The sequence below is a fragment of the Botryllus schlosseri genome, chromosome 2 (genome assembly GCF_051294905.1).
Source record: "Botryllus schlosseri isolate E-star chromosome 2, Bs_hap1, whole genome shotgun sequence".
NCBI lineage: Eukaryota > Metazoa > Chordata > Ascidiacea > Stolidobranchia > Styelidae > Botryllus > Botryllus schlosseri.
The window spans coordinates 21,933,419-21,960,401 of record NC_137237.1 but is presented as its reverse complement, the minus strand read 5'-3'; the positions used below and the strand labels follow the sequence as shown (position 1 = coordinate 21,960,401).

Below are 26,983 nucleotides of genomic sequence, written 5' to 3'. Positions count from 1 at the left end.
CTCACCAGAAATCATAATAAAATTCTTTCATTTATTATTTATTTATGACTGCGTCCTCGAACCCATTGTCAAACGCTACGCACCTACGTCCTACAGTGTAGAACTTAGCCATACGCTAATTCACCGAGTAGCCTACTTTATAATTTTTTACCACTACGTCGAAGTGAATATTTTTACAGTGCAACAAGAAATTTTAAGAATGACTTGATTACTGAAATGACGTAGTTGCACATTTCTTTGACATCTCACTGAGTATTCCTCAACACTAGAATTAATCGAAGGCATATCCTGGTTATTAGCACTAATTTGTCGAAATGATGACAATCACGGGTATCGTTAAAATATGCTTGCCACAACTTTCGACTACTTAATTCTGACCTGCGCATTTTCTGGGAGAGAAATTTATGTAATCGCTATACTGATTTGAGAACTTTGATGGTATATAGCAGTGGTTCCCAACGTGGGCGATATCGCCCCCTAGGGGGCGATTTGGCGGTCTAGGGGGGCGAAAATGACGAAGGGGGCGACAGGGGGGCGAAAATGGACAAAGGGGGTGACGGGGGGCGAAAATAGCGAAGGGGGCGATGACGCGTCAAAACGGCAGACCTTTTTTTTTAGTCAACCCACAGAAATTTAGTAACAAAAGTGTGTCAAATTAGACATCGAGCTGAAAATTTGACTTTTTTTTTTAGTCAACCCACCGGTGATTACAGTTTGTATGCCCAATTTTCGGTACACAAAATTTGGGGGGCGATGATCGGTGTTGACCTTGAAAAGGGGGCGATGGGTCGAAAAAGGTTGGGAACCACTTGTATAGGGATGGTGTGAAGTGTGAACCTCTGAAAGGTTCAAGCTCGTAAGAACGCGAACCTTTTTGAAAGGTTCTGTGTGAACGCGAAAGTGAGCCTCATGACGTCACGTGACGTCATATCGCTAATTCCAACCTAACACTTTGATGGGATGAACAGAAAATTTTGAATTTTTTAAAAAAAATTTTATGTAATAAATAGAAACTTTCTTCTCCTGTAGCAATGCGGCTATTGGTTGGAATTGAACCAAATTTGGCGTTCAGGCTTAAATTAGGTAACCTAACAATTTTATCAAGTAGCCAGTACAATTTGAACACACCTACTGAGTCTTGCTACGTTGATATTGAGCAGAGTATAAAACGGGTTTCTATACTTGCTACCGATGTTACCCCTTTAACAAGTTATACAGCAGTAGCCAACACCCCAATCGCACGGATTTGGTTTTTATCATTGTACAATAAACATATGAAATCAAGATTGACCCTGTACGCCTGCTAGATTTTTTACATCAGACAACGATATCAATTTCATTGATTTGTTGAATAAGCATCATTCGCTGACTATCTACTTGTAGTGTATTCGCTCTTGATACTGTGTGATTGCGGGTCAAGCTCATAGGAGAGAGTCACTGAATATTCACTAACGGAAAGCTGGATATTTCAAGCAAACTTTTGTAACAAAGCAAGTAACATTTTTGAGTGCTTGCCCGTTAGTGTTGATTTTTATGCTGCCAGCGCCATGCATAGAGTGGCCCGCAGTTGAAATGCAATAAATTTCAACCAAAGATGTTATAATGAAGTGAAAATTGTAATATATGAAAAAGGTTCACTGTGCAGAACCTACCAAGGTTCGTTTGTGAACGGCAACCTCTAAATTTCTGAGGTTCACACACAGAACGCGAACGTGAACGTCGTGAACCTCACGTTCGCACCATTCCCAGTATAGAGACCACATAACAATGCGTGTGCCGAACAATGGTGCTGTCCCTTTGAAACCATTTCAGCTGCATATACACATCCAGAAAAACGTGACAAGTATAGCGAATGAAACTGCGTTAGTATATATTTTCTGGTGTGGGAATCTGGATTGCGATAAATGAAGATGTATAATGTATATATTCTGCATGTAATATTGAGAGTGGCCTATTTGGCGGGTGCATCCATGTTTATTTCCGAGACGTTTGCACTGAGTGTAAATAGTGCGGAAACAGAATCTGGGCGCATCGCTGTCATATCATTGTTAGTACCTTCCCGTCTAGTATCTCTCTGAAAAGGTAGCAACGACCACAACAAGTGGAAATAGTCAAATGTTGTTAACCCAAGTCCAAATGTACTGGGACAATGCTGGAAACGCGCTGGGAAAGTTTACAAGGGGCAACATTTTTATCGACATCTCATATCCAGTGGGACGCAGTAAGTTGGCCTACGAGTTCACAATTAACCAGTAGGAAATTTGGAGGGGGCAAAGGCGCCAGTGGTTCGCCGGTTGCTACGCTAGTGCGTATCGGTTAGGGATGGTGTGAAACTCTGAAAGGTTCAGGTTCGTGTGAACGCCAACATTTTTAAAAGGTTCTGTGTGAACGCGAACGTGAACCTCATGACGTCACGTGACGTCATATCGCTAATTCCAACCCTATCTTTCAATGAATATAATATAATATAATATATTAATGTACGCGATACCCAGCGACGACTCGGGCCACATAATGCCACAATGCTGATGTACATATTGGCGTTTTAAACGTCGCTAAATGCATCAACTGAGGCAATCAAAGGATATAATACTCCCATAAAATCAATATTTCCCGTCGCTTTGCCAACAATTTCGACGAAGACTTACCAGGGAATATAAGCTTACGCCTTAGCGGTCCAGGTCAGACTGGACAATGTATTCGGCGTCTGGGTATTGCTACATTGATATTGAGCAGAGTGTAAAACGGGTTCCTATACCTGCTACCGATATTACCCCATTAACAAGTTGTACAGCAGTAACCAACACCTCAATCGCACGGATTTGGTACTTATGATGTAGTAAAGATATGAAGTCAAGATTAACCCCTTACGCCTGCTAGATTTTTTACATCAGAAAACGAGAAAACGATATCAATCTCATTAATTTGTTGAACAAGCATCATTCGCTGACTACGTATTTCGCTCGTGATGTTGTGTGATTGCAGGTCAAGCTCACAGCAGAGAGTCACTAAATATTCACGAATAGAAAGCTGGATATTTTGTGCAAACTTTTGTAACAAAGCAAGTAAAACTTTTGAGATTGTCAAGGTGCATGCTCGTTTAGTGTTGATTTTCAATGCTGCGCCAAGCGTAGAGTGGCCAGCAGTTGAAATGCAAAGATGTTATAATGAAGTGAAAATTGTAATATATGAAAAAGGTTCACAGTGCAGAACCTACCAAGGTTCTGTTGTGAACGCGAACCTCTAACTTTCCGAGGTTCACACGCCGAACGCGAACGTGAACCTCACGTTCACACCATCCCACTATCGGTACTTCCAGCAAGAGAAACGGAGGCGTTGAGAAATCCATGGTGCCGCGATAATTAGTACATGGGTTACTCGCCGTTAATATTGCGTTTTATCGTCTCACAATTCTGGTGACGGATCCACTTTTACATTCATTGCAGCGTTACAGTACTTCTGTTTATGAGGCTGTAATATCTCAATTTTCATTGCGTAGGAAATTGTCACATGTATTGCAATTTAAAATATTCATAAGTTACAGGTGAGCTGCGATTAATCGTGTATCACATTTTGGGAACCAATTGTCAATGTAGTTTGTGCGTTATAATTCAAATTAACTTGCTGCATTTATTCGTTTTCGAAGTTGTTTTATGTAAATACAATCTGCAGGGGTCGACAACCTATGACTGGAGAGTTATATACGGCTCGTTTATGTGTAAGATATGGCTTTTTGCCAAATTTCTATTTTTGTACTAAATTGATAAAAGTTGCAGCAACTTGTTGTAAATTGTCATCGCTGCGAGAACAATTATTCTCGTGGCAGTATATTAGGCTTACCATATTTTGGAAATCTAAAAAGAGGACACTTTTTCAGAAATTTGCAACTTGCAAAACCGGAGTAGAATTCTGAAAAACCGGTGAATTTTTCCCACTTTGTGATCGGTTGACTAAAAAAAAAGGTCATCTCTTCCGCTCAGAGCTCAAAATACCGTTTTTCTCTCCACATTGCCATGTGGATGACTAAAAAAAAAGTCATCTTTTCGCTCAGAGCTAAAATCACCGTTTTTCACTCCGAAATACCCGCCGGAGCTTCACTTCTGTGCTAATTTGCCGCATATCACTCGCAATTTGCTCTAAATCTGACCTAAATTTTCAAAAAAGAGGACAAAATCTCAAAAAAGAGGACAAAAGGGCGTTCTCCGAGGACACTTTCAAAAAAGTCAAAAAAGAGGACAAATCCTCTTAAAAGAGGACGTATGGTAAGCCTAAGTATATACAAATTGAAATTTTTTTTAGAGGTCAAGAAAATTGCATATTCGAGGTTAGGGGCTCAGACCCCCCTTTTCATAATTCTAAAATTTAAGTTGTCGCGCCGGCAACCAATACCACTCGTGAATTCGACCTACCCGCCGCAAGATCTTTGACTGTACGATGCGCTAATTGATAAGAGAGAATAGCCGACATGGCGACGCCTGTATGGCAATGCAGTTTCCAAATACACATTGTCTTCCTGATCTTCGGCGAGAAATGAACTGCCGGGATTCAAACATTTACATACATTTAAACAGAGTTTTAAGCAAAGACCTTAAAAAAATTGCTTTTTTCCAAGTCTTATAATTATGCCATAAGCGTGTAAATACGTTCCGACAACATGTTCTATGAGTCTACGGACGATTGCCACCCTGTATAGCCCACGTTTATGATATGGGATGGTTCGAACCCGCGAAATAGTCGGTTCAACAGCTATAGCATGTAGGTATAGATCATTGGTACGGAATGCATGTTCTGATGTTCTGATGATGATCGCCGACCGTAAAATGCTGCATGACGATCCAGTCCTGGTAAAAGGTTGGAAGCCTATTTCGTAAAAGGAGCTATATTGACCCTATATTTCAAACTGTCAATACCAATCTACTATGACCTCACGATTGAATATTCGTGACGTCATTGTTTAAAAAACAAACAAAAAACATGTTTGAACAAGGGCCTTGTTTTAAGCATGTTTGTTTCAAATTGAATTTTGTTTTAAACACAACCCTAACTGTGCCACTTTTGAGAGTGAGAGCCCTTTGTACAATAAAGATTCTTTGATGTTTTTTCGCCAAAATGAATAAATAAATATTCATGTATTTGACAGCTATAAAATTAAATCGGCAGAATATTTCTTCAACGTATCAATAAGGATGATACTGCTTACAGTTGTGACCCACAGCCTTGTATGAGATTTGGATTCATGTTAAACTCAATACAATTAACTTCCCGCTTTGCCAATCGCGGAGGTGAATTAGGGTTGTGTACATCGGGCCCGACCCAGATGTTGTGAGCCAGTACCCGATGGTTGTTACAACAATTTTGATTCGATCCCGTATATAGTACATACAATCATAGGCGCCGACTTACGAGGTTACGAGTAGGGCTGGGCAAAATCGAGTACCTGGGTGATTCGATTCTGAATCACGTTTTACGCTTCGAGTCGAGTCGAGTAATCGAGTATCACTCATTATGACGTCACAACATAATGTATCATGCCAAAGTTCAAATATGTACGTTTTATGCCACCACAAAGAACATAATGCCTGCTATCTGTCACGCTAAAGATAATTTGGTATTTTTTCAACCATACCGATTTCATTGCACTTATTTGACAATGTTTTGGGATGATCATGACTTCGGAAATGTGTTATTTCCAGTAACAATCGTAACTTTGTACAGTGTCTCTTATGCTGCAACACGGCACATCAAGGTTTCAAGGCTTCCTCAGTGAAACATAGTATAAAAACTATAGTATTCGTTACTAAATTAACTTTCAGTTGCGAGGAGCGTATAATTTCAGTACTCGAAAAAATCGTCTTTTACTACTCGACTCGAATCATTAACATTAATACTCGATTCAGATTCGAGTACTCGAATCATTGTGCCCAGCCCTAGCCCAGACCATATTTACGAGGTGGCGGCCATCTCGTACAAAATGCTCAAACGCCCAAGTGATTTGTGACCAGTAATTAGTAATCAGGCGAATCGATGCGACCGCGTTGGAGACGTCTTCGATTTTGATACGCGCGCGTGTGCCAGGCGCGTAGCCACGAGGGTTTCGGGGGTCGAACTTACCTATTTAAAACGCGAAACCCCGTCATTTTGAAATGATCATTCTAACTCTAATATTCAGTTGCGATTCAATAATTTTGTAATCAGTGTTCCGCGCGGCGGGTTTGCGAGAAACGTGTTGTCAATTAGCGAGAATAATCTGTCATTATCTCCCGCTGAGATCGTCGCGAAATTAGGTCATTCATTTCCGTACGCTTGGCAATCGACGCTAGCCTGATTTATCGCGTCTCCATCAAGCCTGGTTCCGCAGGCTTCAACAATCGCATCTGCAGTAGGCCCAGTTCACACTATATCATCGCTTAACCGCGCAATCGCATCTGCATTAATGGCTTCGGCCTGGTGTGCACGATATCATCCCTGGCTCACACAATAGCATCTGCAATATGCCTGGAGTGGAAAAGATCATTGCTGAATGCTGGTGCTGGCCTATGGTCTGACTATCGCGTCTCGGGCCTAGCATGCTTTGGCTCCTATCTCTCGCTGGTTTGGCGACAATGCGGTCGAGTTAACGCTAATTAGTGATTGTTTTATGTCATATTGATTAAAAAGCGACATCGCGAAACTGCATAACATCGAATCGCTGCAAACAGACTTTAACGTGCGAAATTGATTCCCGCTAATACTTGAACGTAACGATCAGAAGAAGCGTATCATGTCTCGAGTTCTGAAATACGACAAAGGTTTGAAATCGGTGCCATCAAGTTCGCACATTTTGATTTGCGAAAACTGTAGCCGAGACTGCGTAATACGCGCGCGTATTTAATTGTTCACCAGAGATCAGGGACTCGCTAATTGACAGCATTCCCGGACTCTTCGGCAAGCTTATCATACGCCTAAAATCGTCGATACGGAGAGATTATATGATCACTATTTACACATGTACTTGACCCGAATTGAATTGATGATATATTGGTAAATTTGAAATAAAAATCCGAATTCCCGTAATTTTTCGACTGGCCACGCGACTAGCGTGTGCTGAGAAGCACCATCCTAGATCTCCTCTCCCGACCAGATGGGGCGCCCAAATATACTTTCTGCTTTTCTGACATCTAAATTATGTGCGCTCATATTCGTTTACAAAACCATTCATGAGCTAGCTAGCTTCGTGATAGGTAATCGGAGCGCGAAATTGGAGGGTGTGTTGGTGTGTGCCTGCAAATTGGAATTCATTTCTGCGCAGATTCCTTTCTATAACAATGCTTTGCCAGTGGCATTAATCGGGAAATGCAGCAATACAGCTTAAATACCGATATAATGAGAAAACACAGATATAATAAGAAAACAATTGTTGCCACCAAAGCTACTCAATACGATGTCAGACTCAAAACCGATTCGTGGCGATACGGATTAAAATGGACGCTTTCTCATTTGCCATCATCCATATTTCTTGTTATCTACTTGATACATTCGTACTCCGAAATTCGCTCAATGTCCTTTTTCAGTGTTCCTTTCATTATTAACGTGATGCATCACAAGATTATGGGTGGCACAAATTCTGATTTTATACGAATTCGTTTGAACAGGGAACCTTCTACATTCCGATAAACTTGATTGCTGGATGTACTCGTATCCAGAACAACATTATCGAATATTAAACTATTAGGCATTAAATAGACAGTGGATCTCTAATCTCTATTGGTAAGATCGCGGAATGCGGCCGGAAGTGGCCAACCCGCGGCCGTAGAAGGAAGTTTGTGCGGCCTTCAACACGTAATTCAATTAGTATGCGTTGGCGGCCGTCGACATGCAGATTGAATTTACGAATTGGCCGATGTACTCCCGAAATGCTTCGCGAACTTAAATCGGGAAATGCTCCAATGTTTTAATCATCAAGCAATTGCCGCGATGCGAGTTGCTCAACGCGAAGCAAGAAACCGTAGGAGACAATTACTGATTGGCTGCGCGATTTCGCGTTTGTAATCATCATTATTGTCTGCTGGAAGTATTCGAGAGTTCTCGCGTGTTACTTGCAAGGCCAGTGCGTAGTCTATTTCGTTACTCACACGGGGCATTGCGCGTGAATAACATTGATGCAACTGAAGATTCCGTCGGACGGAATGGTAGCGCAGGTCGCCGTTACACTTCAAATGATCGTACCGTTTTAGGATTTCATTTAATAATTCGACTGCATGGATTGATATTAATGAGTGCAGGGCCGATATTAAAACGTCACGGGAATGGTTAAACTCTGCACGTACACCAGCGGCATGCAGTAAAGTGCGTTCTCGTGCCACGATGAAGTCATCGATATGGAACAATTATGACGTCACAAAAATCCGCCACCTCGTAAAAAAATAAAAGTCGGCGCCTATGCATACAATTGTTATATCGTTATTGTTATTAGGGCTGGGCAAAATCGAGTACCTGAGTGATTCGATTCTGAATCACGTGAAATGCTTCGAGTCGAGTCGAGTAATCGAGTATCACCCATTATGACGTCACAACATAATATAATATTTCGAATTTCAAATATGTACCTTTTATGCGACCACAGAGACTATAATTCCTGTTATCCATCACATTAAAGATACTTTAATGTTTTTTCGACCATGCCGATTTCATTGCACTTGGTGACAATGTTGTGGGATAATCATGACTTCGGAAATGTGTTATTTCTAGTTACGTTCGTAGCTTTGTACTATATGTTTGGTATGCTACGATACGGCCAATCAAGGCTCCAAGGCTTCAGCAGTGAAAATTAGTATCGAAACTATAATTCTCGTTGATAAATTAGATTCCAGTGGCGAGGAGAGTATAATTTAAGTACTCGAAAAATCGTATTTTACTATTCGACTCGAATCATTAAAATCAATACTCGATTCAGATTCGAGTACTCGAATCATTGTGCCCAGCCCTAATTGTTATATATGTCGAGATGTCCTCGCGCACGATTCATGCGCGAAACATTTCCAATATTTAAGTCCCAACCTGACAAGACTGACCGGACTTCGTCCTCTTACCCATTGGATTTTACTACAGTGCTTGAATAGAGTGGGAGCCGGATCCAGGCAATCTTGGGAAAAGGGCGCTGGAGGAGAAAAATGTTAAGAACCACTGGCCTGTATGTTTATTGTTTATTTTAAAGCTTTTTACATCATTCAGGGACAAATCTGTACGGAGATAAAATTTATATTTCGAATGTATGTAACGCAACAGACTGCAGAACGAATAGCCTAGGAATCCTAACGTACGGCGCCATATAAATAACTACGCTCCAAAATGTCTTTGTAGCGTTAAGTCGGTCATTTAATAGATTTTGACGGAAGATTTCCATCTAATTAAATATCATCCGACGAAATGTATAGCAGTTATAGCTTATACATATTCGCAGCTGATTGCAATTCCCGCGGAGATAACGTATTTACGGTATAGAAGGTATCTATTGCGGTTTAGTAGCGTCGAGAAAATTTTATTAGCGAGACGCTTCTGTCACAAAAGCGGGCTCATCAACGTAAAAAGAGTCGCTTAATTCCCCATAATAGTGACACGGCGGAGATTTAATGACCGCCATCACTGATGCTTGTGTAAGAATAAAACGCACGGGATTAGGAGTAATTAGGAATGCGGACGGACATTGATTCCGGATTTGCTTTCCTGGTAAGTAAGAAACGCTAGTTCTGATGACAGTGTGAAAGTAAATTGGAATACTGTGTTATTACGTGATGTTAAGGTTGTCAGCAAGAGAAGTTCTGTTACTGATATAAAATGAACCGTTAATAAAGCAATGAGCGCAGTTGATAGATACAATAGAAAAAATAACCATTTGCCGTTCACGATGGGATTTTCCCGCTTCGAAACTCTGATGCTTTGTTCGGACTCGTCCAGGGGGATGTTTTGCAAGCTTGTGCGGTTTTCTGAAGTATATCGATGCTGTACATTGTCTATATTGACTATGAGCCTATCAAAGCCGACTCTTGAAACATGACTTCCATGTTCTAGTTGTTGTCAGCGATAGCAATAATTTCCACTACATTCAGTTGGAAGGGACAGCCGCTTAAACTAGTTACACAGTTACATTGCCCTATTATGCACGGAAACGTATTGTGAAAATGAATCGAACCTTCTAATGGGCAAGTAAACGACTTGCATCGGATTAATCTCACTATATATGCAGATTTGGAAAATAATATACAGTCAAATATTTTTAGTACCGTATTATATCATAGACGATAGATTGTGCTTTTGCTAGGACCAAGTCGCAGGTATGGAGACGCCCACAATATTCAGGGAACTGACAATTAGTATAAGAAAGTTTAGGACTCCCCGTGTCGGTTATTTGTTTTACCGGTTCATCTAGGACCGTGTAACTAGGTGCAATGGGTCGCTTATTCGCGGGCATGCGAGTGACAATTAGCAGTGGCAAAGAATTCTAGTCCAGTTAGATTCAAGCTCAGTTCAGTTCAATTTCCGAACTGAAGCACGTCAAATATATCTGCTAACAACTCACATACTAGTGGTTAATACGTTATAACACAATTGATGAAAATAACTGGCCCTGGTAAACATTTGTGACGTTTTCCCGGTCGTAGCTAGATGTGTCGCACTATCTCTCTTGTTCAGTCTATCCTGCTTATGGCATAGTCACTGTGAACTTAAAAATTGGTAATCGTCCATTTATAAAGCATCAATATAATCAATATATTTGGAAAATGATCGAGTACGATTACGATTATACCATTGATTTTTTAAAGAGGAATCGATAACGATTATGTTTGTTAGAAAATGCTGTAAGCATCGTAATAGATTTCAAATCACCTGTGCAGTTTTTAACTCAAAAATAAAGTATTTCGTTTACGATGGACGGCTTGATTTCGTCAAACGGGAGCAGGCATATTCTGGAAAGTGCGACTCCAATCAACTCTTCTTATACCGATTCTACTGACCGTTCCACGAATGCCTTCACAACGACAGGAAATCCGTAAGTGAAGTTTCCGTCCTGTGCTTCTGCGCTCCTAGCGAAAAGAGTGCGTATTCACACCCAAATGGTGGTGCACGAAAACAGAACCTATATAAGATTTATATCGCGGTTATAAATCTTGATTGCTTACCTTCCTATACGTGTCTACCTCCAAGCTTCATTTGGAATAAAATGTTGTGCTTTATTCATATCATGGTGTAGGTTCTGGGTTCCTGTACTACGGGTGAGAATATACACTTCTTCGCCTTTTAGTTGTATTTAGAAAGCAGCCATTCAGGGTGCAGAATTTCGGAATGGCTCGAAACAATAACTTGCACAAAGATCACGTAGTAAGAAATTGTATGTTCCTTGCCAATAATAGTTGAATTATCAACGAGAATTATAGTTTCAATACTGTTTCCACTATGGAGGGCTGTAGACCTCGATTGATCGTATCGCAGCTTAGGAAACATGTAGTGCTAAGCTACGCGCTTTAGTGGAAATGATATTTCCGTGAAGTAGTGGCCAACCCATAACATTGTCGCAAAGTGCAATAAAATAGATATGGCCGAAAAAATACCAGATAATGTACAATGTGATGTACACTTGGCATTATATTCTTTGTGGTCGCAAAAACATACATATTTGAACTTTCTACATCATTTACACTGTTGCGACATCATATTGAGCGATGCCCGAATACACTACTGGAAGGTTTGCCCCCCATAGGGGTGAACGTTTCCAGAACTACTTGTGAGCACGAGTTCTTTTACTCAGTGATCAGTGAGTTACTGGGCGCGGGCGTGGCAATTATTTTTACGTATGATTGAAATCACTCAATAAAATTGGTAATTGCATATACATTGCTATAAATCTTTTATCCCCTCTTAGCCCAAGTAATCAGATTTACCAGAAGAGTTGAGGGTGGTGAGTAGTCATGTTCCACATTTTATGTATTGAGTGAATATTTTGCGGGAAGTGTTTCCTGAAACTTTGAATGGAATTGTACTGAAAATACATCTATAGATTTACATCGTAGACCAGTGCCTGTTCTACTGTAACCGCAGCTCATGTGACGTATTATTAGACGTTTCCCGAAGCTTTCCAGCACAATTCACAACTTTCGTGACTGAGCTTCCTTCTTTTCATTTTTGTAGCAACCTGGAACCACCCTTTACGTATGGTGCCGTCGTATTTTCTGCCGTTATGCTGATACCAATGGCAGTGTTCGGACTGGTGGCGAATCTCATCACAATGATCGTCATATCAAAGTCAAAGACGTTGAAGTGGGGAGCTTATTTAATTTCAACCGTATTACTGTGTCGAAATCGCACATCTGGTGGAACGCAGGTCTAAAATTTTATGCTAAGAATTTGTTGAACTGAGAGACCACCATCTTTTTACCTACTGCAAGGACTCCAGTGTATATGATCGTGTGGGAACTGGGAGCACATGTTGTTGTTGTTGTTGATGATGCTGTTGTTGCAGTATTATTCATGCTGATTCGACTACATTGGTCATTTTACACCAGGTTGATATTCTGTTTCATCATTCCCAACTTTTTAGCACTGTCCAGTCTCGTTCTACGACTTTATAAAGACACCGCTTACACATATTTGTATTATGATGATTCCTCAACTCCTAACACTGCGTAAAATTTCCAGGTCCATATTCAACCATTTGCTCATCAGTCTTTGCATATCAGATATGCTGTCTGCCGCATTCAGCATACTTCCTCTTTATAGACAGACGTGGGGGTTCGATTATTGGGCTTGGCCAAAGTTTTTATGTAAGGTATGACACCCAGTTTTTCATTTTCACTGAACTATACAGAATCCTTGTCAAATCACGGGCGAATAGATAGAGTAAAGTAAGCCTCAATAGTCGAGGCCGTCGCGTTCCGAATCGATCTAATATGCCTTTCGCGCTTGCGTAGCATTCTGTTCATTATATGTGGTTGATCAATTACTGCACATTATATGGGCCATTTCTGATATAATTTAGGTTGGCGTTAGGTGAAGGCATGCAGGCCTCCATGCCTTTTTACGATTTATACCAGATACCATGTTTTCACAAATACGCATTTTACCGAGCAAAATCTATTAGGTGAGGTAAACTGATCTTATCTTAATAGCATCCTTGCAATAAAGATTTATTGTGACAAACCAAGCACGATACTTTACATCCGCGCGCTCGTGGCGTGGGATCGCTACTTTTTCGACTAAGCTATTCGTGGAGGCACATTCTCAGTTTTAAGAAAAGCTCTACACGGAACTTTTTTTCTGCGAGTACAAGTTAACGAGGGCTGTCAAATTTCCGATTTTTTTACGACGTAGAAAATGCGAGTGTCAACGGTAGGGTTACCATGCGGATGATTTGTCCTCCTTTTTCAGTTTTTGGAAAATGTCCTCCGAGGACGTCTAAATGTCATCCTTTACATCTTTTACAGCTAAGATAATGGACAGATCCGAGTTAAAATGGGCATAAATGACGCTAAATAGCTAATACGGACGTTTGAACGGGAAATTCGTGGTTTGATCGGAAGTGACGACCTTTTTTTAGTCAACACCACTAAAATTAAGTAAAAGGTGTGTAAATTGGGAGTCGAACGAAAGTGATGACCTTTTAGTCAACTCATCAAATTTTACAGCAAAAATAGCGAAACCTAGTTAACGGCCATCACGTTGTGGCACCGGAACAACTCCCAAATTCGTGAAAATCTAAGACTCTTCATCTTTAAATCGAACTGATCATTCCAGCACACGTTATGTTCAAACAGAGATTGTTAAAATTGTCGAATATGTCTCTAAACCACGTGACCACATTTGTTATTCGGATGCTCGGATATTGCTACATCTAGTCACATGTAGTAGCTGACGAAACTATGCGCCTGCTGCGTCAATTTTCATGCTACCATTATAGCTCACATGAGCGTGGTATGTGGTAGAAGAGTCTAATCTCGCGCAGCGTCTAAACACGACAGTTTGACCAATCACGGGGTCTATGACAACTCCATGTAGCCGCACCAAGGATAGCTATAACTAATAAAATTTATACTTCTTAATATGTAATATTCTTTCTCTTTCAAAGGCTTCCTTTGCTGTCGATGCCTGGACAACGTATGTAACAACTATACACATTCTTCTCTTTGCAATATTCCGACTCCTGTCCATTCAATGGCCGATAGCATTCAAAAAAGTATCGCTTCTTCAAGTTCGGGTAAGCTCATTACGAAAGGGGAGATTTACAAACTCCACATCTCATTATGACATCAGTAGTAACATGAATCCTCGTCATTGCGTCGTAAGTAACGAATTAGACAGATGTAGGCTAGTTGGTACGGGTTCATATTCGATGTCGTATTAGTAGGATTGAGAAAACCACCGACCGAGGTCTGATGCAGAAACAGCCGATGATAATCACCACTCTGTTTTAGACACAAATATTATCGTAATTATTGATGTTTGATGTTATACTCACCAGGTAAACTCGGTCACCGATTAGAGCAGGGGTGTCAAACGTTCCGCTCACGGGCCGCATCCGGACCGCCAAACTATTTCATCCGGCCCGCGAAACCATTCTGAAAATGGTTGTATTATCCAGCACATTTCCGACAAATGCTGAGATAACTTTCAATAAATTATCCCTCAAGACAGAAATGTTGATTATGTACAATGTACAATGTACATAGGCCACATTATAATCATCGGACAATGGCTTTATGGTTTCTCTGTAATGACCATCAGCACCAAGTCGCTGCCATTGACACCTAATTCCGAGAAGGGTTAAAGGACACACTGAGCTCAAAGTTTTCTGGAAAAATGAAGCTAAATGCAGTTATTCACAGAAGTGAAAACGCCTGTTATAGGCCGATATATGCAGGCTACATGGAGAACATATTTGTAACACAAAAATATATTAAAAATATCTGTGATAGCACTTCATTTTCGCTAATGACTTAACAGCTCCTCGGCTTCCAGTAAAGAAAAACGAATCGCGATATAATAATATTGAACCGAATTTCAACGTCTGCGTTTACAGTTAAATCTCGTGTCTTCCTCACAATACATACACAGGACTATTGCCAATTACGACTAAAACAAAGCCACCATAGCAATATGGCAACGTAGCCTATACCGTCGTTAAAGTCACTGTTTGAGCAAATTATATAACTGTATTCAATCGATCAATTATCATCGTCATTTTGCCAATTCCATTGTTTGCGAATAAAGGTCTTGATAGAATAGAACCCTGTGATCCATGGACTGTATAATTTAGTATTCAAGTATAGATCACTAACCTACGTAGGTTAGTAATCTATAATTCAAGTGAAAAACACGGACATGGATTTTGAGATAACATTTTGGAATAATGTGACTGGTCCGGCCAGCGAGCGATTTGAAGGTCTGAATCCGGCCCGCGACGCAGCTTGAGTTTGACACCCTGGATTAGAGATTTGAAACTTTATGCCCACTAAATATAGTATGACGATTTCCGAATCAATTCGCTGGAACTCAACAGTCAGGTAAAATAGGTATCAGGAAGGTAATGCAATGTGTTGAAATCGTTATACTATTTCAGTTGATCATCGTCTGTGTATGGTTGGTGGCGTTTGGCTGCGGCTTCATGCCGTACGCAATTATGTTCGAAGACATTGTTCGGAACCGGAACAGCAACACACCTGATGCAGCATGGTCGCACTGCTCCCTCAATCCGGCTTGGTGAGTTAGAAGGGAGCATATCGTCCGACATTCACATTGATTACCTTGTCCGTATGACAGGCTGATGCAGTTTGTCGCGTATTACCAAGTAGCTGCTCCTATATTCATTTTCTTTCCAATGGCTGCCATTGTCGTGCTATGCCCAGTAATAGGCATCGTTATAAAGCGCAGGCGCATGAAATATCGCGCAGGTGAGCACTTTTAGTTTGTCGAAAATACTGATTTATCGCTAAATAAAAAAACAAACTTATGAATCTGAATCGAGTATTAGGCTTGGGCACTCGATTTTGCCAAGCTTTACTCCTGGCTTGCACCGGTCGTTTATGGTTGAAGTCACGCCGCAATGAAATGTGTTGTATACCGCGCAAACAACTCCGCCAAGAATGTATGCTTCTTTAAAAAAAAAACAGACAGAAGATTACGTTGTACTTTCATTCGTGGTACTTGATAATTCCCAACTTCTATTACGCTGAGAGCCATATCTAGCTCGTAAGCTAAAGTTTCCAGCCAGTGCTGTGTAGAGATGTACGAAACCTGTTTAAAGCGTGCATGTAGCTGATGCTGCTTTACGTTTCCATCGTAATTGATTATTACTACAACCCACGGGCGTTGAAGTGCTAATAAAAATAACCATATGCTACATGGAAATAGCGTAATGTTCTTTACTTCTTATGCACAATCATTAGTAGCGTCTTGGAATCCCGCTCAGGGCAATTTTAAAATGACCTCGTGAGAATATCCGGCATGGCGGCCAACGTATCGGAATTCCAGACGAGCTACTCGAAAATAAATGCCGTATCGTACGAATATTCACTAAAATTCGCTAATGAAAGGCATATTCGCACTTTCAGGAATGAATTTCCGCTACGTAGTTGGATCAATTTGACTTAATGTCGTATAATTGTATAGGTCATCTTAATTTATCGAAATCGAAGCTCGGCGCTCTCGAAAATTGTCTCGAATGATTTCATGCGCGATTGCAGGGAATAGGCCTACGTAACTTGACGAGAACATTTAGCGGCACTACGGTGGTTGGGTCTTGGATGATAATAAGTAATTAGCCACCAATCATTTGTAGGATTTATCATGGAAATGAGCGTCGCTAGCCCCTAGAATCAGGCTCACATATTTATAGAAATATCTTAAAACTGCACATGCTTGATGCACAGATGAATGCCGTTATGTGCATCTAGCCGAATGCAACCAGCAGAGACTATATCTTCCTCGATATCCACGAATATATGAAGTTGAACGGACTGAATATTATTTAGCACAAAATCTATAATGCCGCGTAAAACTATGTCGTGAAAACACTCAGCCGTGTCGTAGAGAAGTAATGATGTCCAACTATAGCTTAAAGGCTGTAAGATCATAATTAGGGCAACATCAAAATTATATTATTAGATGAACTAAGATAGAATGCATATCTCCACAAATCACAAATATCTTATTTGTGACCTAAACCTTATACTTTCGATCATATTTTAAATATTATATAATTCATATCTAAATGAATCCAATCAGTCACGATAAAAGTATATAAGTCATGGGATGCTCTAAGAAGGAAAACAATTGATGTTGCCGGCAAATATTTACATCAAAGAAAAAAGTCTTCATTTTCGACGACACAAGGTGAATTCACCTGTAATGTATGATGTCGTGAATAATTTGCCTTCTCTATTGAAACGAGGTGCAGAAAGCCGATAACTAGGGCTGGGCACAATGATTCGAGTACTCGAATCTGAATCGAGTATTGATTTTAATGATTCGAGTCGAGTAGTAAAATACGATTTTTCGAGTACTTAAATTATACTCTCCTCGCCACTGGAATCTAATTTATCAACGAGAATTATAGTTTCGATACTAATTTTCACTGCTGAAGCCTTGGAGCCTTGATTGGCCGTATCGTAGCATACCAAACATATAGTACAAAGCTACGAACGTAACTAGAAATAACACATTTCCGAAGTCATGATTATCCCACAACATTGTCACCAAGTGCAATGAAATCGGCATGGTCGAAAAAACATTAAAGTATCTTTAATGTGATGGATAACAGGAATTATAGTCTCTGTGGTCGCATAAAAGGTACATATTTGAAATTCGAAATATTATATATGTTGTGACGTCATAATGGGTGATACTCGATTACTCGACTCGACTCGAAGCATTTCACGTGATTCAGAATCGAATCACTCAGGTACTCGATTTTGCCCAGCCCTACCGATAACTCAATAAACATTTGCGAATATATATTATAGTTTGTTGATATAGATGACCTCTAAGTTTTCATCAGCAGCCATGATCAATAAACTCCATCCACGTATCAGCATACTGACATGAATTCTAAATATTTGCGCAACTTTACAACGCCTATGACTGTATTGCTGGTAATTTCCAAGATCAAACCAATTCATTCTGGCGAAATGCATTTGCGTAGCATATCTGTGTGTGCACTATGGGCAGTCTGCAGTGTGCACTGTGCAGTGTGCACGCAAACGTGTTTGTTTGTTTGTTTGATCTTCATGGTGTTTGGACTACATTGGTCATTTACATCAGGTCGATATTCTTTATTTTTGATTTCGTATTTACCGACTTGTACCACAGCCCACTTCTAGGCTTTTATAAGACACCGCATACGCGAATCACGAGGCGAGGAGGAGCCTAGATAAACCTCCGACACATAGGTAGGGGTTCTGGAGTCGACCTCGGTCGGACTCGAACCCACGATCCATTGGTGGTGTATCTGTGGATCTGTGGATCATACCACTAACCTATGTCGACACCGCTCAAACGTGTTTCTTCTTTCTGTTTCTACGAGGCATTCAATAGTGTGCGTACGAATGTCGTACATGTGTGTGATCTAGCTCCGTGGTTCGCAACCTTTTTGAACTCGCGGACCGGCAAAACTTCGAAATAAATGATGCGAGCCGATGAACCTTTAAAAACTAGAATTTACCCTAAATTTAATTACAACAAACGCATGCATCTGAAACGTAATATTGGAAACTTCATTTAGTGCTGTCTTTTTGAGATAAGATATTTCTACGTGGTACTATCGAAGTTTCTGCAAGTCTCGTGAAGTCCTGTTAATAAAGACCGCTAACCTGATGGTCTAAATTGCTAAATTGCACTGTCGGAATTTAACGAAGTTTGTGCAAAAATCTCTGTAGCTTTCACATAAAACAAGTCCGAACCGAGATGTACGCTACTTTGAAACAATTTCTTATAACACTTGTACCACTGGAACGTACGCCCGATGTAGACCATGAACTCTTTATTGCGACACCATACAAAATACGTTCCACACTTCTAAATATAATTACAGTTTTATGTCTAATTTCTCAAACTCATGAACATGAACAATCGTCCAACTTGTTGCATTTTGGAATTGAGATATCAAATTCTAACATATTTGGCAAGCCGGCAGGAAACTTACCACGGACCGGCAGTTGAGAACCACTCTAGCTCATATTTTCGCAAATCAACACAGACAAATTAAACTCTCTGACGATAGTCAAACTAAACTATCGAAATATTGTAGGATCCACACCGACTTCATCTGTTGTAATGGAGGGTGGTAACAGAAATCGCAGCTATATATATTCGGACTTTGATTCGGTCAGAGAATTAAAGTCGTCAAAAATTATTCAAATCTAATTCATTCATAAGCAAGCTCTCACACATGTAATGTCGAATCGTGACTCTTTCAAAACAATTAGGCAAATAGTCAGGCTCTAGCATGCACTAATAAAGCGAGATTTGATGCTGGCTTGGAATGTTTAGCAACCAACTACAATTATTGCAAATGATTGACGATTTACAATCGAATTCATAAACTAGTTTACTGCAAATTGTTGATTTACGGCATTGCGTCTCAGAGCCCCATCAATATCTGCATTCATGGAAACATCGGTATCGGCCTATAGCAAATTTTTAAAAAGAAATACTATGTTGAAATTTCAAAATGATGATGATGATGAGTTGCACTCAATCTTTCAAAATTCAGCAATATGTAAGACTGTCCTAGTACTTCCTGAAACCGACGTTAGATCGAAAAAGGGGCATCACAATTTTGAGTTACTATGTTTCGTGTGTCGGCGCACTCTTTCTCCTGTCAAATCCAAATTATGTGGGCCGAACTACAATTTTAGATATTTTGTTACAGCATAGCGACACCTAGCAGCTGCGAAAATTTCATGGTGATGTGGGTAGCTCTTCGCGAGAGAGAGAGAGAGAGAGAGAGTCTTTATTTTCATCCAACCAAAATACATAACACACGGCAGTGATGGTGGTACAGAAAATATGCTTGCACAGTATTCGGTATTAGATAGGAATGATCGATAAGACCGTGAAGGTCATCTAGTCTGATCACACCAGCATCAAACAGGTACACTTGACTCTAAGCAGTCTGGCTAAGCAGTCTGACTAGCCCGAGGTGCTAGTTCCCTTAAAAGACATTCGTGTACTGTACGTTTCATGGCCGTGATTGATGGATGCGGCAATACAGAGTGATCACCCCGCGGTTTGAACTGTAAATTTCCACATATAGGCTACTTTAATTATATCATGTTTTTTAGCAAGTGGTTGAGTGACCAAAAGTGGCCGAGTGCACGATAAGTCTACACGTCATATTAGGTACGCAGAACAGCTTGCATCGTTGCTATTTCACTGGTAAAATACATATTCTGTGTTTGACATGATTGCCGGAAGCGAATTGAATGTAATGATCGTGTCGTACCATGCATATAGTTGTAGGCTATTGAACAGCGAACATTGGCTACCACATAAATTCACCTACCATCGTCCATATTATATCAGCATACGAATGCTCTCACATAACCTTGGTGATATTCAAACGTTTGTCAGGATAGCGTCTTTCCGTAAATGCTCGAGTCGTAAACCTCGCAGAGATGACCGGATTGCGAAATTCACCAGGTTCTGGCGGTGAATGTAAATTTCCAATTTCGAATCCGAAATTATCCTGCTAAAATAAAGCCAATTGTTCATATTTTGGTGGACAAATCCTCCTAATATCCTCCTTTCAAAGTGAATTTAAAATCCAGATCCCATCCTGCTACATTAAAAATCGACGAAATCCTGCTCCCACTTCGACTCCGGAACCCCATCGTCGCCACTAGGGATGGTGTGAACCTCTGAAAGGTTCAGGTTCGTGTGAACACGAACCTTTTTGAAATGTTCTGTGTGAACGCGAACGTGGACCTCATGACGTTGCTAATTCGAAACGTACATTTCAATGAAGTGATAGCCTATATTAATGTACACGATACCTAGCGACGATTCGGGCGGCATAATGTCACAATGCTGAAGTACACATTGACGTCTTGAACGTCGCCAAATGTATCAATTGGGGCAATCAAATGATATCATAATGAATCCCATAAATTCAATATCTTGCGTCGCATTGCCAACAATATTGACGAGGACTTGCAATGGAATACAAGCTTACGTCTTGACGGTCGGTCTCTATAGGCCGTTGATATTGAGAAGAGTGTAAAACGGGTTTCTGTACTTGCTACCGATATTATTCCATTAGCAAGTTCTATAGTAGTAACCAACAGCCTAATCGCACGATTTTGGTTTTTATGATACAATAAACATATAAAATCAAGATTGACCCCGCCTGGTAGATTTTTTTTAAATATCAGACAACGATATCAATTTTATCGATTGGTTGAACAAGCATTATTAGCTGACTACCTAAATGTAGTGCGTATTTCGTTCTCGATGTTGTGTGATTGCGGGTCAAGATCACAGCATAGAGTCACTAAATATTCGATCAAACTTTTGTAACAAAGCAAGTAATTTTTTTTTAGATTGTCAAGGTGTATGCACGTTTAGTGTTGATTTTTATGCTGCCAGTGCCATGCATATAGTAACCCGCAGTTGAAATGAAATAAATGTCAACCAAAGATGTTATAATGAAGTGAAAATTGTAATATCTGAAAAAGGTTCACAGTGCAGAACCTATCAAGGTTCGTTTGTGAACGTTAACCTCTAAATGTCTGAGGTTCATACACAGAACGCGAACCTCACGTTCACACCATCCCTAGTGGCCACCTCTGAATTACGTTGTGAGCTTCTGACGATGTCATGATGGCCATTTCGTAAACATTGTGTGTTATTGCACGACTCTGCATGCTCATCTAGGCTCCTCCTCGCCATCATATCCGTGTAATCGGTGTCTTATAAAAGCCTAGAAGTGGGCAATGCTACAAGTCGGTAGCTAGTAGCTACGGAATAAAAATGAAGAAAATTGGCCTGATATAGATGACCATAGCAGTCGACAAACACCATGATTATCACGAAACAGCACCAACAGCAACTCTGCAGTCTGCATGCTTTAGTGACCAAATAGTATATGAGCTGCAATCAACTCTCGTCAGGGGTAGCCTAATCGTCAGCCACTAGTAGAGAATTGGAAAGAACATTGTATATCAACAATCGCATCACCAAATATGACGTCGCTAGCATGGAAATACGAATAATCAGGGCGAAGAGAGCGCTTAAGCTCAATCAATTTTCAGTGTTAGACGTGAAACCGATCGGCAGATCAACAAACGTTGTCGACCCCAACTAATGGATATCACGCATTGTTGAGTTGTTTAACCAATCTCTTGTTCTGGGCTAACATTGAGTTAACACAAAGTTTTTCATCGTACACTAACTAATTACTCAAATATTAGCCGCAACTGGCCCCGTTTTCTCATACTCCAGCACGCCTCCGATTTCCATGGCCGAGGAAAAGGCGACGGAAGGACTACCTGAGCGAATTGAGATCCCATGATAACTCAGCCTTTCGCACTATTCTAGCTCAAAACGAAAGCAAAGAGGTGGAAAGTCGTCGACGGAGGAAGGAGCGAAATGCATTCTTGCAGTTAGGATTTATTACGGGTTCCTTCCTCATGGGATATATACCCAACACAGGTACAGCAGTATGATGATATTCCATCGATAGACGGAGAGTAGGTAACGATATTGATATAATGCATGGAATAGTGACTGTATTTGATATATTTTAGATGTGATTTGACTTGTGTGCGTGGTGTAAGAGAAAACAGGCGGAGTTGCATGATTTCGCGTTCGCTCGCCACTATTAGTAGAAATAGTAAAGTCAGAAGACAACAGGATTCCTTTAAATCAGGGGTCACCAACACGCGGCCCGCGAGGTAATATTTTGCGGCTCGCGACCTGATTTCATATTTTGTAAATCAATTTCAGCATTTTAAAGTATTGTTGTTGCTGTTTCAAAATTGGCTTTTCTCCTGTATCCAACATCATTATGCCTCACTAGCTGATATGGCTACAGAATTCCATCGAGAGAGAATCAGCTGATATGAATCGGCAATTGGGCATAATGTCATGGTGCAAATGCAGAGAAACTGCGAAGACCGAGACGCTTAGGGCTTAGGGCTCCTATGGCCTACCACTAGTAGCTGTAGGCCATGGTGCTCCCCTTAATATCAAGCTTCACGGGGAGATAATCTTTCAGCTAGTACAGTGTCTCGCTAGACCCAATTTGTATTTCTTTAAATAAAACAATACTTCTTTTGTTGGAACTATACCCGTCGCCCATGTTAGACAGCATAGCGTTGTACTTATGTTAATAAGTAAAAAACCTTGGCTGCTAAAATGTCGTCTATTTTGTCTCGATATTGCATTCTTGCGGCCAGCGGCCTCTATTTTATTTGAAAAGTGGCCCGCAACCAGTTTTGAGTTGGCGACCCCTGTTTTAAATCATGCGACTATAGCCGAACAAATACGAGTATAGCATCGTACTTACTAGCTAAATCATGCTATGCGTTGACACGTTAACATTACACGTCATTACAATACCATACATAGATCTCTTGGGCCAAGGGACTAGGATTAGGCACCTCGTAGACATGAATGGGCAAACATTTTGGCTCACTGGCCGCATTCAACATCTGAATCCATTTGCGGGTCGTGTAATAGGAAATAGAGATTATTAGCCAAAAGGCAGCATTTTTATTTAACTATATCGTGACCGAGGAAATATGGAGATAATATAAATGTATATTTAAAACAAACTAAATATACACGTCAGAAATATTGACAAGATTTTATTAGCTTACCATTGTTATTGTGAAATATATATTAAGAAAAGTATAGTCAATTCGCTGCAATAATTAGATTTTTAGTGCGCATTTTAGCAATATTTTTCTTGAGGGTTTCGGCGGCCGCACAAAGCGGTTTGCGGGCCGATGCGGCCCACGGTCTGTAGTTTGCCCACTCATGAAATAAATCGCACTACTAATCACTACCTTGGAACAATGAGCTATGCAAGGGGAATTGGATTAAAAAAGCGTATTCGAAGACATTTTAAGAGTTTTATTAAACGAGATTGTAATTAAACTGGGAATCTCCAACTCTTAAAAAAAATAGTAAATAAGGATGAATAACCATAAACACTGATGGATATATATTTGGACGATATGAATAGAATTCAGGATCTGCATTTGAAAGTATTGAATTCGCGCATCTTTTGGTTTGGGTCGAAATAAAGGAAGGCTGGGCAAACGCCAAGGGGCAGTTGAATGAGCGTGTTTAATGCAGCGTTGGGATCAAGTCACTACCCTCGAGTCACAAGTCAATATGTGTCATTGCAATTTTTATATGCCGAGTCGCGAGTCATGTCATGCAGACTTTCAAAGCGTCGCTATTGAAACCCATAATCATAATCACCTGCTGCATGCGTACATGTAAGTTACTAAACTCGACAAATTCTCAATCTTAAACAAGGCGACGTTTCCAAGACAACGAAATTCTTTGAAATCAATTAAAATCGAACCCCATAAGCTGACGATATATACCGCACTTTCTATACAGCGCATGTCGTCTACACTACCAATGTAGCACCAGAATCCATGGCTATGCGTGTTCTCGAATGGAATCTATTTATGGTGGGGTACATTTTCCTGAGATTATCAGAATGCCTGAACCCGATTTTCTACAATTTGGTGTCAAGGTGAGTTTTACATTATATGATCAATGGCAAATTACCTAATTTTCAAGTTTCAATCCAAGCTAAGTGCTAGTGCTTGTCATTCTCTTTATGCGGGCTAGCGGTACTTATCAGTGACCAGAAATATGGCAAAGAGGTGATTTTCTCAATCATATCAGCTCAATGACTTCGCGACCACGATTGGATAAATCTTCGTTGCGACGTAATTCATAACCTCAGATAATGCCTGTGATGTGATAATAAGCAATCATGTCCACATATCCGGTATTTCTGCCGTCAATATGATAGATCGCACAGGTCTTTGTTCAGTTTATGTCATTGTCCAATTAATCCTCTCCATTTATGTCATAGTCAATAGTACTTGCAAAACTAATAAACTTCAGTAACCGTCATGTTACCATACAACCGATAAAAGCTATCGACTACGATTATTCCAAATTGCTGTAGTCGATGATATCAATTACGATTACAAATCACGATTACCCCTTGTTATGCTTGACAGACGGCCATTATTTTATAGTAATTGATAGTGTGCATGCGTTTTATTTCAGTAAAATGAGAGCTGAGACGTTTTCGTTTCTGGGGCGATGCCTACCGTGCAAGTGTTCACCAACAGGACAGTCTCCGCAACAATCAAATCAATCCAGCTCGGCGCAGCAAACGGCGAATGCGTCTCTGTAGCGATGACTTATCATCGAAAGTACAACTATTTAAACTCCATTCTTTACACTTTTGAGAGTCTTCGTGAACAGTGCTTGTTACTACGAGAGTGACGGTTTATGGGTGTAGAATCTGCAATTCAAAGAAATCCAGATTTACCTCAAAGCAGCGAAAGTGTCCCCCAATCGTATTATCTGAATTTATCGGTATAGGCGCACTTGTCGAGTCGCCGCATGTCCTGCAGGATGGATAATGGACTTGAAAACTGTCGATTACTACTCGTTTACATTTGTATATGTGACTGATGGATATATGCATATCTCATGTAGACTAGAATGATTTTCTTTCTACAGCAGAAGTACCATGTGCTATAAACGTTTCGTGATGTATGAAAATTGATATGATGAAAATTATATGTCGGATGTCCATGAAAAACTGTTAGCGAAATACTGCATTCAACATTGCTGAAATGACGACCTAGAAATATAGCGCGGCTATTTACTTATGCGAAACATTTTGCAGTTTTATCCCGTTATAATTAATGAAACATTGTCGTAATGTAAATTTTATATCAAATGGATAGAGAACGAATAGATTGAGCCGTAAAATCAACCAAATCGCGCTGACGTATAGAATCAACAAAAGAAAAGACTATCGAAAGCCCATCTTTCGGGCGTAAACTTAACTTAGTTGAACGAGTCAAGCGTGTCTGCATCAGAAACTATGCTTCACGCCAATATCGCCAAGGAAGCAACAGAACACGAAGATTCAAAATGACATGACAACCACGCGCGACGCGCTGATGTCCAAGACATAGCTCACATCGACGGTGCCAAAGGAGCAATACGCTCACGAAAGATCAGTAAGAAGTTTTGCTTCTTCCGCCTATTCAACCCTGTTGAAGAGTATTGCGCACTATGTGAGCCCCTGTAATTATACCCAATCAATTTGATCGTTAACAATGTATACCGCTGCTATAGGTGTATCAGGTCTTGGAGATTGTAGCCTCCATCGCGAGATTGGACTCAGTAGGGGCTCGGCGTCTGCCAATGCGACCGTGGTTGGACTCGAGCTAGCAGTCCATTTGTTTTGCAGCTATGGAACTTATCAGGTTCCCGATTTCTTTGCCTAAATCGTAATATCTGCGTTATACTGACGAATAGTTATCGGAATGATTCCACGGAAGGCGTTATTCAGTGACTTCCAAATTTTTTTGACTCATCGCCCCCTCATCAAAAGCTCAACATATCTTTATAGCCCCCAAAATTAAAAAGTACCTCTACTTTTCCATAATACTCGAATGGGGTTGTATCTACTTGTTTACACTTACTCAAGACAGGGCTGTGGAGTCCAACTCCAACTTCGACTCCGACTCCATGCATTTTCAATATACCTAATCCAACTACGACTTCCACTCCCAAGTCTTTAAACGCAGCGACTCCGGCTCCAACTCCGACTATTTCCTCACTGAACTCCGACTCCAACAGTTTTACAAAATTACTTGAAAATTATATGCCACAGTGATGGTTTAATGACTTACATATTACCATTACACATACGCAAACATATTATTCACGATGGCATGCAAAA

At 40.4% G+C, this 26,983-nt stretch overlaps 1 protein-coding gene and 2 long non-coding RNA genes across 4 annotated transcripts in view; 2 read left to right on the top strand and 1 right to left on the bottom strand.

Annotated features, from left to right (window-relative positions):
• The window catches only part of LOC145434144 (uncharacterized), a 376,188-nt gene that overhangs the window by 239,543 nt on the left and 109,662 nt on the right, over nt 1-26,983 (bottom strand). The gene's annotated exons all lie outside the window — the stretch shown is intronic.
• Nucleotides 1,525-3,603, top strand: LOC145434121 (uncharacterized). Its single transcript, XR_013913278.1, has 2 exons — nt 1,525-2,325; nt 3,320-3,603. It is a non-coding gene; the product is annotated as an uncharacterized LOC145434121 (long non-coding RNA).
• Nucleotides 10,867-25,828, top strand: LOC145434120 (growth hormone secretagogue receptor type 1-like). 2 transcript variants are annotated; one of them, XM_080311420.1, is made up of 9 exons: nt 10,867-11,026; nt 12,163-12,291; nt 12,670-12,799; nt 14,096-14,224; nt 15,587-15,726; nt 15,787-15,917; nt 22,561-22,674; nt 24,598-24,736; nt 25,285-25,828. In XM_080311420.1, the coding sequence occupies exons 1-9, from the start codon at nt 10,905-10,907 to the stop codon at nt 25,412-25,414; spliced, it is 1,164 nt and encodes a 387-aa protein (XP_080167546.1). In that variant the 5' UTR covers nt 10,867-10,904; the 3' UTR covers nt 25,415-25,828. The 2 variants fall into 2 exon arrangements, with proteins under 2 accessions (XP_080167546.1, XP_080167545.1); XM_080311419.1 differs by having other exon boundaries at nt 22,465-22,674.

What these genes read in the sequence shown, in the direction of transcription:
- LOC145434120 (XM_080311419.1), top strand. Translation starts at nt 10,905, where the DNA reads ATGGACGGCTTGATTTCGTCAAACGGGAGCAGGCATATTCTGGAAAGT. An exon ending in TCAAAGTCAAAGACGTTGAA is followed by an intron (nt 12,292 to 12,669) that starts GTGGGGAGCTTA and finishes TAAAATTTCCAG; the next exon opens with GTCCATATTCAACCATTTGC. An exon ending in TGCTCCCTCAATCCGGCTTG is followed by an intron (nt 15,727 to 15,786) that starts GTGAGTTAGAAG and finishes TCCGTATGACAG; the next exon opens with GCTGATGCAGTTTGTCGCGT.